The 16,561-nt window shown below is 37.2% G+C and overlaps 2 protein-coding genes across 7 annotated transcripts; one reads left to right on the forward strand and one right to left on the reverse strand.

Annotated features, from left to right (window-relative positions):
- Positions 1-4,143: 4,143 nt before the first annotated feature.
- On the forward strand, positions 4,144-12,081 carry LOC103832999 (probable serine/threonine protein kinase IRE3). 6 transcript variants are annotated; one of them, XM_009109101.3, is made up of 18 exons: positions 4,238-5,994; positions 6,081-6,121; positions 6,255-6,425; positions 6,507-7,859; positions 7,956-8,128; positions 8,297-8,534; positions 8,658-8,750; positions 8,832-8,972; positions 9,045-9,137; positions 9,348-9,552; positions 9,838-9,923; positions 10,185-10,273; positions 10,540-10,591; positions 10,678-10,734; positions 10,847-11,008; positions 11,100-11,177; positions 11,582-11,703; positions 11,775-12,081. In XM_009109101.3, the coding sequence occupies exons 1-17, from the start codon at positions 5,478-5,480 to the stop codon at positions 11,666-11,668; spliced, it is 3,636 nt and encodes a 1,211-aa protein (XP_009107349.1). In that variant the 5' UTR covers positions 4,238-5,477; the 3' UTR covers positions 11,669-11,703; positions 11,775-12,081. The 6 variants fall into 6 exon arrangements, 5 of the variants coding, with proteins under 5 accessions (XP_009107349.1, XP_009107350.1, XP_009107353.1 ...); XM_009109102.3 differs by having other exon boundaries at positions 4,251-5,990; positions 6,080-6,121; XM_009109105.3 differs by having other exon boundaries at positions 5,754-5,994; positions 6,314-6,425.
- A 1,236-nt stretch (positions 12,082-13,317) lies between these two features.
- On the reverse strand, positions 13,318-16,001 carry LOC103833000 (probable inactive receptor kinase At1g48480). Its single transcript, XM_009109106.3, has 2 exons — positions 14,471-16,001; positions 13,318-14,192 (listed from the first exon to the last, which is right to left on the reverse strand). Exons 1-2 carry the CDS (start codon positions 15,876-15,878, stop codon positions 13,597-13,599), a joined length of 2,004 nt encoding a protein of 667 aa, XP_009107354.2. The 5' UTR covers positions 15,879-16,001; the 3' UTR covers positions 13,318-13,596.
- Between the last annotated feature and the right edge of the window lie 560 nt (positions 16,002-16,561).

Genomic DNA, 16,561 nt, shown 5'->3' on the forward strand with positions numbered 1-16,561 from the left:
AATTTTTAAAACATTTTAGGCGGGAATATTTGGACGACTTACATGTAAGTAGTCTGTTCTAAATTCTTCACCAGACGACTGAAATGTAAGTCGTCTAGACCCTAAACATAACCCCTAAACTTAATTAACTAACTAAACACTTCATAAAATCAAATTAAACTTCAAAAGTGTTTACTATACACAAAAATAAACACGTATAGGTAAAAAATTAATTTTTCAAAAAAACATTCAAGCTTTCCAAAATCTAACCCTAAGAATACATACAATACTATAACATTTGTTTCCAAATCCTAGACCAAAGAATACCATGATTCACTACCTACACTCATCTATGTTGAAAATAATTCAATTTTGTTATATTTTAATTTATATCACTTAAAATTGTTTATAATTACATGATTTTAATTTTTCGCTTATCAAAATATTTTTTAAAAAATTTATAAATTATTTTTAAGATCAGCTACACCAGAAGACTTACTTTGAAGTTGTCCAGACGACTTCCAACATCTCAGACGACTCAAACGACTTACTAGGGCTATATTCGTAAAAATATCTTCTGTTTTTTGTTTGGTCACAAGGGGCTGGGCTGTAATTTCACAAGGCTTTTACGTTAATTTTGCATTTGATTCAAGTTTGGATATAGGTTTGGGGTTAAAATCAAGTTGTGGGTTAGTTTTGGCAAAAATCCCTTCTCTCTCCTCCTCTCAAATGGCTGCAACATAAATGTAATGTTCATCATTCTAAAACTCTTCAACCTCTCTCTAATCTCTTTGAACTTGTAAACACTAAGCTTTATATCAATTTATTGTGTTTGTCTCATGTCTTTCTCACTAATATCTTGTTTTTGCATGTTTTTCATCACATGATTCTCATCTTCCACTCATTTAAAGGTAGATCTATCAATTTTAGATATGTATTTTTGTATGTTATATAAAGGTAGATTTATCTAATCTTCCACTCATTTTCTCTGTTTTTAAGCCATTTGAATGTTTTTGGATATGCAGGTTTTCAGATCTGGATTTGGATATGCAGGTTTTTCAGATCTGGAAGACTTCTGAGACGACTTACCTGTTAGTCGTCTAAAATATAATGCGTTAGACGACTTCCAGGAAGTCTTCTGACGAAGTCTCCCTTTCATAACAGATCTGAGAGTTTTGGTAAGTTTTTATGTCTGATTATTTTTCATTTGGTAACTACATGTTGTATAAAGTTCTTACTTTTTTCTAAACTAAAACTCTTCAAACCCACTCTAATCTCTTTGACTTGAAAACACCAAATTTTATATGAATTTTTCAGTTTTATCTCATGTCTTTCTCACTAATCTATCTTTTTTTTTTGCAGGTTTTTAATTAGATGGTTCTCATCTTCCACTCATTTAAAGGTAGATCTATTAATTTTAGATATGTATTTTTGTGTGTTCAATAAAGGTAGATTTATCTAATCTTCTACTCATTTTCTCTATTTTAAGCCATTTGAACATTTTTTTATATGCAAGTTTTTCAGATCTGGATTTGATATGCAGGTTTTTCAGATCTGGAAGACTTCTGGGACGACTTACATGTTAGTCGTCTAAAATATAATGCGCTAGACAACTTCCAGGAAATCTTCCACACGACTTCCAGGTAGTCGTCTAGACTTCCTGGAAGTCTTCTAACAAAGTCTTCTTCCATATCAAGTAGAATCCAAGCTTGTCTTTGTAAATGAATAATCTATAATAGTTTTGTTTGTGGTCTTTTTTGTGATTTGCATGTCTACTCTTTTAGTTGTGATTTTTTTGTAAAATCAGTAATAATGTTTCCCAAGATGTAATACATGTGCTAACAATGTGTTTACACATGTACAAATCAATGAAATAATAGACTTCAATAGTCTTTCTCTTATCTTTGAATCTCCCATATGCAATAATAAACTCCAATTGCCTTCTTCTCATCTTAATAAACAAGAATGTTGGTAGCTTCATATTGATACAACATTTTAAGAAGCATTTTAACCCTTCTTCCAACTCATAACAATAATTATCATTAGTGTCTATAACAATAATACTTAAGAGATGGAAACAAACAATAGTAAATACTCAAAGCATATCACATTTTTTATAAGTTTGTGTTGAAAAACTTAGTCAAATTTAGTAAAACTAAGGGAAAAAAACATATTTTGAATACAAGTAAAGACATCTAATACATATTTACTTTGGATCATGGGTTTTACATATCTTGAAGTTACTTAATACTCTTAAAAATACAAGTTATTCAAAAACTAATATAGAAGATTTCCACGGAAGTCTTCTCAATTAGCTAAAAACTTTACTAAGCATGAATGTTGGTAACCTTATAAATATCACCAATTAAGAGTATATCGTCTGCTGGATGACTTCCGTGTAAATCGTCTAGACAAAAATAATTTTTTTTGTTTTATTTTTCAATTGCAAAACTAACCAGAGACGACTTACATGGAAGTCGTCTAGGTATAACAAAATATTGATTTTTTAATCTTCTACTGGACGACTTACATGTAAGTCGTCTTGGAAAAGTCAAATTTCTGACACAATCCGGTCAAATGCAAAACTAACCAGTTTACCTTAGACGACTTACATGGAAGTCGTCTCGATTTTTTTTTAACAAACAAAGATGGACGACTTCCATATAAGTCGTCTAGAAAAACACATTTAAAAGTCAATTGCAAAATTAACCTCTGCATTGACCAGAAGACTTCCATATAAGTCGTCTACAACCACACGACTTACCCGGAAGTCGTCTGGATGAACAGATCTGGAAAAAAAAAACCAATTTCATTGTTTAACCAGTGAGATAACTTGTTTAGCACACAAAAGTCTTCTTCAAGCATCCAGAATCTCAAACAAAAGTTATCCACCAAAAATCGTAAGCTTCAATGGCTCTATAAACCATCAAATTTTTAGAATCAAAATCTTGGGTTTTTTTTTGGATGAATATGGAGAGAAAGTAAAGAGATGTTGTTTTTGGTTCATAAGAATTGAGAAAGAAAGAGTGTAAATCGATTTTTAGGTGCATTAAGAGCTTCAAATTGGTTGTTCATGGTGGTTAGTGTATTGATGACAATGGCAATATTGTGAATATTTGAGGAAGATGAGGGTGATAGAGTAAAATATGCATTTTCAAAAAATAAAAATAAAGTGATGGCATTTTTGTGAATAATCTGAATTTTGGGGGTGAAAGAGACAAGTCAAAGTTCCAAAAAAAACATGAGTTAGTTTTGTGTTTGACTTCAAGTTTTGAGTCATATTTGCAAAAATCCCTTTTAAGTATATGTTTATTAAACTTTTTGTTTATTAGAAGTTATTATTGTAATAAAAATTTAATACAAATCTAAATACAAATCTATAAATTTATATGAAATAATAATTTATGAATGTCAAAATGCTAGTTTTAAAATAATTTCAGTGTAAATATATTTAGACTAAATAATAAAAGTTAATATAGTTAAAATTAACATCAGAAATATGATTAAATCAAAACAATGATATTTTAGTAATTTTTTTTACTAAACTCATTTGGATGAAAATGGAGATAAAAAAAATATAAGATCCATTTAGATGATTCATCTTAGATGAACCATTTGAACGGACAAACAAATAGTCCCATAAAATTTGGATGGATCATATAAATGGATCTGCTAGATAGAGATAACAGATGGTGAAACAAATAACCCCTAGGTGTTTATGGAGTATAAAGAGTGTATATATATATGTTATTAGGTGCTTGATTGTTTATGTGTTTTGTTCTTTACATTTTAGTTTGGTCTTAGTTTAGTAGATGATGTTTTCACAAAAATGCCCACTGTATTTACAACTTTAATTGTTTAAGAAAAATTGTGAAGAAACTATGTTTAAAAAAATAGCCTTAAGACCCTCAAAAGTGTGGGCACGGCACTGTGTACACACCGTTGTTTTAACAATAACATGAAGAGTGGCTGGCAGTACAACTACTCAGGTAGGACATATTTCAAATAAATTGGCAGATGGGAGACGGTGAAGAATGACAGGGGGTGACATAAGAGGTAAAAAGTAACTTTCATCTATATTTTCTTCTAAAATAGAGAAACTCTATTATAGATGCATACGTTAGAGCATTTTCACTTTTATAATAGATATTTTTTTTTGAACACCAAATACTTATATAAAAATTAAAATTAGAAATCTTTATTTTAAAAAAAATTATAGAGGTGTACATTTATTGGAGATGCTATAAGGAAAACGATTAATCTTAAGAAAACAATATCTCTAACAACTTATCGGTAAATCAACAAGGCACACATTATATTCACACCAAACATTCTTTAAATCCAGAAGGCGTTAACCAAGAAAAACATGCATAACAAAAAAATGATTTTATTTTATTGAAACAAAACATGCATATCGAGTCATATTATTACCTACTACAAATGTTCAACACAAACTAAGGTTTCGAATGATAAAAACAGTTCAAGCAGGACAGATCAAGCAGATCATGCATATCAAGCAGAACAAATGCAGATCAAGCATTACAAGTGCAGATCAAGCGGACAAGTGCAGATCAAGAGGATCATGCAGGAGAGAACCAGATCAAATAATTTATTATAACTTATGAATGACAAAATCAGTTCAAAATTATAGATCATATATTAAAACAATAAAAATGATACTTAGATATCTAAACAAATATCTTAGATGTTATAGGATCGGCCGAAATGCCTATAAATGTTTTATAAGATACTTATACTTTTTTATTTTCTTATTTATAAAAATTAAAAATTATATGACAAAAAATAATAAGTAGAGAATAATAATTTTGTATTGTTAAAGTTGTAAATAAAATAAAATAAAAATATTGTATTCATAAAAGTAGATAAATATATTTTTTAAGTTATGTGTTGTAACAAAGTTATTTATTGACTAAAACAAAAAAAAAAGCAGATCAACACCACCAAATGTTGGCGGGTGAGATCTGACTGCAGATCTCCTGTTTTTTTTCTACAAAAAGACAAAAAATATTGAACTGCATGCAGATCTTCCGATTGAACTGCTTTTACAAACAGAAAAGGGTGAATGGTAAATGCAGTGCGGAGAACTGCCTGTACAAGAGAACTGCACTTGTTCTGTTCCTCCATTCGGACACTAAAAACAAACCACCTCCAGTTTTAATAAATGAAAACGTGTATCATTAAAATAGACAAGTGGTTAAATAATCTGTCAAAAAATTATTAAATAAGAAATACTTCATTTTCTCATACTTTCTAATTATTATTTTTCCGGGGTGAAATACTTTTTAAAGTCCTTAATCCTCAGTCGAAAGTCATTAACGTTTAATGGTATAGTCAAGGTTTCGTCATTAACAGGTCTGACTAACTTTCTTCCCCTAAAAAGGTTAAATAGCTTCCCCACTTTTCACAGTTGCGGCCTCTTCTTCTTGTTTGAAACAGCAGAGGTTTGGGCAAAATCAAAATCAAAATCAAAATCTGATATGGTGTTTAAGAAAACGAAGCTCTTCTTCTCCTCGAAGAAATCAGGATCTTCCGATAGCTCCAACAGTCCCCGATCCGTCGGCTCAAGCTCTCCGATCGGATCCGATAACCACAAATCCAAAAGCCCTAACTCAACCTCTTCTCCCTTCGCCGCAGTGTTTGATGGCTTTAAGAAGAAGGAGAAGGATGGTTCATCATCAAAGGCCAAAGAAACCTCCTCCTCCGATCAAGTTCCCGGAAAATCTAAATTGTCATCTGAGGCGAGTAAACTAACCGCCGAAACGCCTATCATGGCCTCGTCTCTAGGTTTGAATCGAATCAAGACGAGGTCCGGGCCGTTGCCGCAGGAGAGCTTCTTCAATTTCGGGGATGAGAAAGCGGTTCCGATCGTACCGCCCAAGTTGGGTACTCGTTGGGACTCTGGTTCGAGTAGTAGCAGCAATACAAAGAAGAAGGAAGCGGCCAATGTTGATCGAAGAAGCAATGTTCCCGCAATGCCGGCATTGAGCACTACTGGTATGCTGCTCAGTATATTGATTCTCTTGATATGATGTTGCGACGTGTGCCAAATGTTGTTTAAGCTATTGTTTCTCACTAAGCAGGTCAGCTCAAGGTAACACCTAGCGATGCTGGCACACCAGAGGTAGTTCCTTTCTCCTTAGTGCTTGCTTAACCATTATAAAATTAAAAAATTCGGGGAAGGAAAAAATAAATTGTTTGTGTTATGTATATACTAGTTCTAAGTGACGTTGGTGACTTGGCGTCTATCTTTGTAGAATTCCTATGAAGTAGAGCCTGAAACCCCTCGTAACCAAGCCTTACTTCGTATGACCAGTGCTCCAAGAAGGAGGTTTTCTGGTGACATCAAGAGCTTTTCTCATGAGCTGAACTCCAAAGGTGTAAGGCCTTATCCTTTATGGAAGCCTCGTAGGTCAAATAGCGTGGAGGTACTCTTGATTAATTTCACTTGGAATTTGTTTTTAATGCATGCTCTAATCTTGAGGGCTCCTGTCTCTGGCTTATATCAGGAAATCTTGAATCTTATCCGGACCAAATTTGATAAAGCCAAGGAAGAAGTAAATTTGGACCTTGGAGTATTTGCTGGTGACCTGATTGAAATTTCTGAGGAATATGCGGAAAGTCATCCCGAGTGGGAGGTGACAATTTACGACTTGTTGATTTTGGCACAGAAATGTACCAAGTCTACGTCAGGAGAGTTCTGGCTTCAGTGTGAGGGCATAGTTCAAGAGTTAGATGATAGACGTCAGGAGCTTCCCCCGGGCGTGCTCAAGAAGCTTCACACTCGGATGCTGTTTATCCTTACCAGATGTACTAGATTACTTCAGTTTCATAAGGAAAGTTGGGGACAGGAGGAAGAGGCCTTACGTCAGTCAAGAGTCTTGCATTCTGCGGATAAAAGAGCCCCCACTGGAGAAGTTAGGGATAGGAAGGGCTTAAATACTGCCACGGCCTTAAAGATACCATCCACCAAGAAAGCTTATAGTCAGGAGCAGCGTGGTTTGAATTGGAAAGATGACTTTGTTAATCGTCCATCTCCTCTCTCTTCACCGTACAATGAAACTTCAAACGATTCTGAATCACTTGTAAACATGGACCGAATGTCTTCTTGGAAAAAGCTTCCATCTCCAGCGCCAAAGGGTGTAAAAGAATCTACAGTATCAAAAGAGCAGACTGATAGCAAAACTGAACCTCCAAAGGTAGCTACGAGTGATGATATGGCTGTTTCTAAGGCACCAGACTGTTCTCCCAAAAAATTGTCTCATGAACATATGACCAAGCATCGGCACAATATTTCTTGGGGTTATTGGGGGGATCAGTCATATATTCCTGAGGAAAGTTCAATTATTTGTCGTATATGCGAGGAGGATGTTCCAACCACCCACGTGGAAGATCACTCTATAGTCTGTGCATTGGCTGATAAATATGACCAAAAGGGTCTGAGTGTTGATGACCGGCTGGTGGCAGTTGCTGTAACTCTTGACAAGATAACAGAGGCCTTTATACAGAAGGATAGCCTAGCAGCGGTAGAAAGCCCGGATGGTATGAAAATATCTAAGGCGAGCTTGACTGGAGAATCTGATGTTCTCTCCCCAAAGCTAAGCGACTGGTCGCGGAGAGGGTCCGAGGACATGCTTGACTGTTTTCCGGAGGCTGATAATTCAGCTTTCATGGATGATATGAGATGTTTCACTTCATTGTCATGCAGAACTCGTTTTGGTCCCAAGTCTGATCAAGGCATGACTGCTTCATCTGGCGGTAGCATGACCCCTAGATCTCCCATTCCAACCCCTAGATCCGATCCAGTTGAATTGTTTTTAGGAGGCAAGGGTACATTCCATGACCTGGATGATATTCCACAGGTATGTGATGGTTCTGCTCTTGGTTCATATCTTCCTTATCTTTTGTTATTAAATATTCACGCCGACGAATAACACCTTGGACAACTGATGATGCAGATGACTGAACTTGCTGACATTGCAAGACGCGCATCAAATGCCATTCCAGATGGTGATCGATCCATTCGGCTCTTACTTTCCTGTCTTGATGACTTGAGGGTTGTCATAGACCGCAGAAATTTCGATGCGCTTACAGTAGAAACTTTTGGGACACGCATTGAAAAGTTGATACAGTGAGTTCCTATTACTACTTTTGTCTTAAAATATATTTTGGATCAAACCCCTTGCTGTCTTTACTAGCAATGCAAGTATTCTTGGAGATGAATTTCTGGTCTCCAGAAGAACTATATACTTTTGTCAGTTGAGGAAAATATTGAAAGAGTGTTTTCTATATAATGTAGGGAAAAGTATCTTCAGCTTCTAGATGATGAAAAGTTTGACCTATCAAGCACCGTAATTGATGAAGATGCTCCTTTGGAAGATGACGATGTTATTCGCAGCTTGAAGACCAGCCCAGTACATCTGCATGACCGCATATCCATAGATGATTTTGATGAGATAAAAGAAATTAGTAGGGGAGCTTTTGGGAGAGTTCTTTTGGCTAAAAAGAGAACGACAGGAGACCTATTTGCAATTAAGGTATTCTAAATTTCAGTTCGTTTTGCTTCTTTTGCTCTTGTGAAAGATCTGTCTGTACAGTTAGGCCGACTTGGTTGGCAAAATCAGTCTAACTGTTTTTCTACATCTTGTCATACTCCATAGGTTCTGAAGAAGGCCGATATGATCCGCAAGAATGCTGTTGAAAGTATACTTGCTGAACGAGATATTTTGATCAACGTCCGCAATCCCTTTGTGGTGAGTTGTGCTAACTCCTATAGCATACTCTTTTCTCTCAAGAGATTCCCTTATTTCTACCATACCCTTCTTTTTAATCAGGTTCGATTCTTCTATTCTTTTACTTCTCGCGAAAACCTGTATCTTGTGATGGAATACCTGGGTGGAGGTGATTTTTATTCACTGTTGAAGAATATTGGTTGCATGGATGAAAGTAATGCCCGTGTATACATTGCCGAAGTTGTAAGTGATCATGCCATAATATCAAGGAATTATATCAAGATGATGTGATTCATTGTCGATTATCCGTGACAGATCCTTGCATTGGAATATTTACACTCTGAGGGTGTTGTGCATCGTGATTTGAAACCTGACAATTTGTTGATTGCACATGATGGTCATGTTAAGGTAATAATTATCTGGGAACTTATTTTAATTGTATCAGGCTTTCAGAACATTTAGTTGATGTCATGCAATGTAATGCTCTGCAGATTTTAGTCTTTTTTTTTCTGAAGCTCATAAGAGTCTCTGCGTTTATGAGACTGTAAATAGAATATATGGATATCAGAACTATGCTTCCCTGCAGAGCTAATGGTACATATTGTTTCATCTGAGCAGTTAACAGATTTTGGGCTCTCCAAAGTTGGTCTCATCAGCAGCACCGATGATCTCTCTGGTCCAGATTTTGGTGCATCGTCTCTGTTTCTTGAGGAGAAACCAAAATGGACAACATCGGAGCATGAGTTTGGAAGTCGAGATAAGCGGTCTGCAGTGGGCACTCCTGACTACTTGGCGCCGGAAATTCTTCTGGGGACAGGACATGGTGCACACATGCTTCCTTCTAATATTTTTTATCCGCTTGTCTCTATATTCCAAATCGTACTTTTGAGTAGAAATTGGTGCTGAGTTGAGATTAAATGATTAGTCCTGGGTTGAGATTATTAATCTGAATCACAGTTCTTCTTATCTGGTGGAAAGCTTATAGCGTATCCGTTAAGTTAGGCCACTCTCTCTGCTGTGCTGCCTGTCTGACAATATTTTCAGATATTCAATTCTGTTTATCCCATACCAAGACTGTAAAGATTGATATACTTCCATAAATGTCCAGGTGCAACTGCGGATTGGTGGTCTGTTGGCATCATTTTGTTTGAATTCATTGTGGGGATTCCGCCCTTCAATGCTGATCATCCTGAGGTCAGTGACTAGAAATTGACTACATATTGCATCGTTCTTGTAAATAGTAATGATAGAGGCGATAGAGGTTTCTCAAGGCTCTAGAAACTGATGTTCTACCTTTGGGTGGTCATGAAATGCCGTATTTTTTTTTTGTGTTGGTCTCTTATCTTTGTAACATTTTCATTTCACATCTTCAATGTTGCGACAGAGTATTTTATATCTCTAGTTCACTCTCCATTTCCCTGATATTTGATCTGCATCTTCTTTGCTGGGTTCTAGCAAATATTTGACAATATCCTCAACCGAAATATACCATGGCCTAGTGTTCCAGAGGAGATGAGCCATGAAGCCCGTGATTTGATAGATCGGTTAGTGATTTTCTTTCCGTCCAACCATATGCATAATTGAAAATTTATTAACTTCTGGGCAGTTCTGTTGTGAACATCAATAAGGAACCTGTTTTTCTTCTCATGTTTTTCTTGAGTTGTGAATTATATATATGTATGTTCCCATAAGGGTCCAAGTAAATGCCTATTTTGATTATATGCTTGGTTCAAGATCATCTTATAACTGAACTGAAAAGGAGTGAAGTGCATTGTTTTCCGTAAAATTGTCTCGCATGTGCTTTATCCAGGTTACTAACGGAAGATCCTCACCAGAGACTTGGAGCTAGAGGGGCGGCTGAGGTGACATTGATTTTATTTTTCCTGAAATACTGATTCCAGTTTTATGGTAAAGTGTTGTGTTGTGATGAAAAAATATCATGACACAGGTCAAGCAGCACATCTTCTTTAAAGACATAAACTGGGACACTCTAGCAGAGCAGAAGGTGAGTTCATTTATTGTTAATTGTTTTTTGCTTTTAAAGTCGTAAGCTTTGCAAACTCATTTCTTTTCTTTCTTTTTTGTTTCTTTTTGCATTGGATTGCATGTTTTTATAGGCTGCATTTGTGCCGGATTCAGAAGATGTTCTTGACACAAGTTACTTCCAGTGTCGCTACCAGCCTAGCTTTTCGGATAAGCAATGTTTTCCAACCAATGAGAATGGAGATTCTAGTGAAAGTGGCAGCAGTGGTTGCCTGAGCAATGATCCTAACGAGGAGGTAATATATATGCTGTCTTTCCTCAGAAACATTGGCGTTCCGTTTATAGATGCGTAAAATGTCCCTAAAGTGGAATAATGTTTGTATGCAGATTGATGAACGTGGCGGACCTGCGGAGTTGGAAACTAATGTGTCTAAAAATAACCCATTCGATAATTTCTCGTTCAAGGTACTGCTGCCTTGTCATCCAAGTATACGATTAATCAGACTTTTATACAGTTGTAGAAGTTCCTTTGCAAGTTTCATTTTTAGAATTGATATCTTTACGTAGGTTGTTAGCATCACTTACCAGAATCCTTCTACTTTAGGTTGGTACTTTATGAACTTATGTGCTCTGCCTCCACCCAATTCAAGTGGCAAATGATTTTGAGTTAGTTGAAATTTAGCCATTTGAAGTGGTGTCTTTATGAGATTTAATCACTTGAATTGATGTGTTTGTAAGACGAGGTGACTAAGCTTGTGCGAGGATCACTAGTTACATTCGTCTGAGTAATTAATTGGATTCCGTCTTTGATTCTTATCAAGAGCCAATTAATATAGCATTCTAACTTTTGCTCTTTTTACTGTATGAAGAACCTATCGCAGCTGGCATATATCAACTATGATGTGATATCCAAAGGTCAGAAAGAAGGAACACCAACAAATTTGCATCGAAGATAACAAACAAATCAAAGCTACTTGATATTTCTGTACATGTAAGTCAATTTCTTTGGTTACTAATCTTTTTTGTTACTCTTTGTGATGCATCGATGTTACATATTTGCAGAGACATGAAGAAAAACAGAGAAAAACAAAAGGGAAAATGGATATTGAAACATTGTTTGGCCGCATAACGCATATTATTTTGCGGTATGTAGCTGGTTGATATTTGTTTGGATTTGTGGTTATACGAACATGGTTTCAGGCTTTGGCATTCCACCTTCAGAGAGAGGTTGTGAAATGATGTTTCTAAGTAAATTAAGTGAAAGATGATCTCAATGTTCCTTACTGTTTCGCAATTTGTCTCTTCCAAATCTGTTCATAGAATGTTTTAGGCTGCACATGAAATAGAATCATCACTCTGTCGTTGTCTTCTTCTTCTTTATCTCTCTCTCTAAAAGCATCAAACGTGAGACCATCTCGCTCTTTATGGTCCCTCACTATCATGGATATGTGTATGTATGGATACTTTTGGGACCTCTCTAAAAAGAGCCATACAATTATAGCAGCCTTAGTACTGTTGCAGTTGCACCATTCCCACCTATTTCATAGCCATATGCATTAATTGCTTTACTCAAAAAGCTGTAAATGTTTGGTAGCGAAAAATGCAAAGTGGGGTTTGTGATCCAAGAAACAACAAAAATGGGTTGGGTTCACTTTCATCAAAAAAATATTAATGAGTATTATCTGCAATTCAATAACTGCAAATTTGGTATTCATTCATTCATTTTATAAATCATTTGCTAAGTGTTTACTTTTGGTATAATTTAGCTGTCACTACGTCATAACTAAATTAGATTTGGGTCAGTAATAACAAACGATAACAAGAAGCAAGGTGCTATATTGATATAACTTGTTGACATACACAAATATATAAGATTATTTATATGATATTAGCTATAATGTAGGTTGGGTGTATTGAAATGAGGAAAACATGATAACAGGTAGGGAAAATGCCAAATTTGAGCCAAAAAAAATTAGAGTAGGAAAAATTGTGGTACAGATACAACAAACAGAGAATAATGAAAATCAAATTGCGATTTAAAATAGTACTACAACAGCCGAGTATCAAATATTTTAACTAGTTTTCTCACTTTATAATTGATAAAATTTATTTTCAGATATAATTACACACTACTTAAGTAAAAGTGTACAAACCTATCCAACACATCAAATTTGCAAGAAAAAGGTGCTTCACAAGTGGCCAACCAAATCAATACCAAACTGTCTCAAAGAAATGAGTTTGTTCCGCAAAATAAGCATTTACTTTTGAAGACCGTGATCAAATACCCTTGCCAGTTGCCACTATCGGCTCTCTTTCTTTTACCTGTCATTGGGACTTCCTATTGCGATATCAAGTCACTGAAAATTAACGATTCGAAAGTTATAATTTTTTTTCTTTTTGCAACTTACAACTGATCTCTACGATTAATTGCTGTGTCTAGTCACAAAAAGGTACGACAAACAAACAAGATTTACTCGTAGGTTGCGGTTGCATGGACATGTAAACATGGCCATGCAAAAAATATTTGGTTAAATATATTCTGTCGTTTAAAAGTCATAAATATTATATAAAAGTAGGGACAATAAAAATTAATAATAATAAAAAAGATGAGCAGCATATAACTTAATTAAAATAAAAATATTCAAGAAAGACAAAGTAACAATAATTACAATCACCACCAAATCCTCACGCCCAACACAAACAAACAAATGCAAATGCCAGCAGAGTTACCACTAAACCCCATCTCCTTTTAGCAAGTGGGGTCAAAAACACAAGTTAAAATTTTAAAATTGAAAGATTCTAAAACCAATAACTCATATCAATTTTGCCCCCAACCATTAACTTAGACTATTAATAATTAAAAATCTAATTATTAATTCTCAAATCAATAAGCTTCATCCACTTGATCAGGACCAGACCGTCTCAAACTCTCAATCTTCCTAACCACTTCAGTCATCTCAGGCCTCTGGTCCGGATGCTGTGAAGTACATTCAATCCCTAGCTGCACCATCTCCTCCATCATCTCTTCTTCCTCCCTTTCCAAACTAAGCAGCTCCGAGTCAAAAACCTCTCTCCTCCACTCATCTCTCACCACCGACTTAACCCATCTCGGCAGATCAACTCCTTCCTCATTCATCACCGAGTTCGAAGGAGCCTTACCAGTGATCAGCTCAAGAAGCACTACGCCGAAGCTGTACACGTCACCCTTCTGTGACACGCGTTTCGGATCGGTTACTTCCGGCGCACGGTAACCCGTACCACGGTTTGGAGTCGTAGTGGAGGCAGCAACGAGCTGGGACAAGCCAAAGTCCGAGACTTTGGCGTCGTGGGACTTGGTTAAGAGGATGTTTGAGGATTTAACGTTGCCGTGAGAGGTGGAGGTTCCTTGTGAGTGAAGGTAGTCTAAGCCACGAGCTGCACCAAGAGCAATTCGTGAACGTACATCCCAGGTTAATGGAGTCCTTCCCGCTCCTCTGTTTCCTGAGCATCAACATCAAAGAGATTAAGCATTAGAACCGGTCCTAAGCATAGGCAAAGTGAAACAATAGCATATAGTCCCCAAATTAAAAAAAAATAATTTACATAATTGTCCCAAAATTATATTTTTTCTTAAAAAAGAATTAAATATGTCAAAGACCAACCATGTTAAACATTAAACCTTAACCGTTTAAACTATTCCAAGAGCCTATATGAAGCTATATATAGTCAAATAAGCACTGATTAACAAACATAATCACAAATTTGTAGTAAAAACTAACCATGTAAGAGAGCAGACAAGCTTCCCATGTGCATGAAGTCATAGACAAGAAGCTTCTCGTCTCTGCTCAAATAGTAAGCTCTTAACGGCACCAAGTTCTCATGATCCATCGCACCAACCAACTCAATCTTCTCCCTGAAGTCTTTATCCTGCATCACCACATCCTTCAGCCTCTTCACCGCCACAACCGTAACCGCGTCAAGGACCGCCTTATACGCCGTCCCAAACGTTCCTTTCCCCAAAACCTCCGCCGAAGCTCTCAACAAATCCTCAAGATCGAAAACCTTAGTCGCGTTACCGAAGAACACAAGCTTCTTAGCCGCCGGACCGGCCACTTCTCCGGCTTTTGAGTTCCCGGTCATCGCCGCGGCTGCCGCGGCGGTCACCGAGTACCCATTCCCGTTCTCCGCCGCCGCTTCCCGAGGGACTACGGCGGGTTCTTGCTGTTTGATGGTGGAACCGTCGACGGCTCTTGATCTCTTCCGGCAGAGTACCATCAGTATCAGAACGATCAAAGCGAGACCAACGACGCATCCGATCACAATTCCGGCGATAGCTCCGCCGGAGAGTTTGTTTTTTCTCTTCTCATTGCTTCCTCCGACACTCGGTGGTGTTCTGTTTCCTCCCGAAGTAGGCTGGCTCGGTACGGTCTCCTCACCAGGGCAAATCTTGAGCGGTTTGCCGCAGAGTGAGGTCTGGAGAAACGAACCGGACTCGAATCTCTGAAGATGCTTGGGTATTGATCCGTTCAGTGAGTTGTTAGAGACGTTGAACTGAACCAACGGTAAATCAAGATCGGGGATTGAACCGGAGAGGTTGTTATCTTGAAGAAACAGAGTCTTTAACCTCGTGAGGTTATTAAAACTTGACGAGATTCCACCGGTGAAGCTGTTCTCAGCGAGGTTTAGCTTCACGAGGTTAGTGAGACTGAACAAGCTCTCGGGTATTTGGCCGGAGAATCTGTTTCCTTGCAGGTAGAGGTGCCGGAGATCGGAGGAGGTGGTTAGATCGAGAGGGAGAGAGCCGGTGAGGGCGTTGAGACGGAGGCTCAGTGTTCGGAGACGAGTTAAGTTTCCGAAAACACCGTTCGGGATGGTGCCTGAGAGAGAGACGCCGGGGAGACGGAGGGCGGTGACTCGGTTGTTGTCGCATTTGACGCCGGCCCAGTTGCACGGGGAGGTCTGTCTGATGTCCCAGCGGAATGTGCGGCCACCGACGGCGGAACGGAGAGAGAGAAGAGCGGCTCTGTCGGCGTTGAGGTCTTGGGTTGAAGGGAGAGGGAGAGAGAGGAGAAGGGTTGTGAGGAAAAGAGAGAGAATGGCCATGGAGGAGTAGGGGAAGAGTCGCATTGTGCGATGATTCATAGAAGGAGAGAGAGAGAGAGACGGTAGAAGAAAGAGAAGGCTCATTTGCAGAGCTGTGGTTATAGAGACAGAAGTGAAAACATTCAACAGCCTAATCCTCTTCTTCTCCCCATGTTTTTTGCCCTATTTTTTTCTTTTTTTTTCTTCTCTATTATTTTATGTGAATATACGTAAAAAAAAGTTTGTCAGTTATTTGAATAAAAAATATTATGTTTTTAAAGTATTAAAATTAATTAAAGACAGAACAGAATTCTCAAATAAGCATTCGTCTAAGATTCTTCGATTATTTAGCATCCTTAAAATTCACATTTCTCTGACATAATTTTCAAAATAAAAACGAAGTTGGTATTGTGATAGTTTTATTATACTAGTAGAAAATGGTGGGTATAGGTAGAGAGTTGGTAGGACCGTAACATGTTAGAAGACCGCAACCACATTTGATTACATTAAAGTTTTTTGACATAAAATCTCCTTTTGTGTTCTGTGTCCCTCCACTCTGTTGAAGAGTGTGTCCATATATTAGTTGTATGTATGTGAGATTAACGTGTATCACCGGTCCAATGTAATTGATTTAAACCGGTCTGGCTTAGTTAGTGTCACTTGTGTTATCACGTGGGATGAGCTTTGTGAAAGTGTGAAACTACGGAGTAGGCCTGGGCATTAAAACCGTACCCGCGGAACCGAACCGGTACCGACCCGAAAAAACCGGTTCGGTCCGGTTTCGGTTA

Source organism: Brassica rapa, chromosome A08, assembly GCF_000309985.2.
Source record: "Brassica rapa cultivar Chiifu-401-42 chromosome A08, CAAS_Brap_v3.01, whole genome shotgun sequence".
Lineage (NCBI taxonomy): Eukaryota > Viridiplantae > Streptophyta > Magnoliopsida > Brassicales > Brassicaceae > Brassica > Brassica rapa.

Excerpts from the sequence above, each read along its gene's own strand:
- LOC103832999 (XM_009109101.3), top strand. The coding sequence starts at position 5,478 with ATGGTGTTTAAGAAAACGAAGCTCTTCTTCTCCTCGAAGAAATCAGGA. Across the intron at positions 8,129-8,296 it reads CGCATTGAAAAGTTGATACA|GGAAAAGTATCTTCAGCTTC; the intron begins GTGAGTTCCTAT and ends TATATAATGTAG. Across the intron at positions 8,973-9,044 it reads GTGTATACATTGCCGAAGTT|ATCCTTGCATTGGAATATTT; the intron begins GTAAGTGATCAT and ends TATCCGTGACAG.
- LOC103833000 (XM_009109106.3), bottom strand. The coding sequence starts at position 15,878 with ATGAGCCTTCTCTTTCTTCTACCGTCTCTCTCTCTCTCTCCTTCTATG. Across the intron at positions 14,193-14,470 it reads CTTGTCTGCTCTCTTACATG|GAAACAGAGGAGCGGGAAGG; the intron begins GTTAGTTTTTAC and ends GTTGATGCTCAG.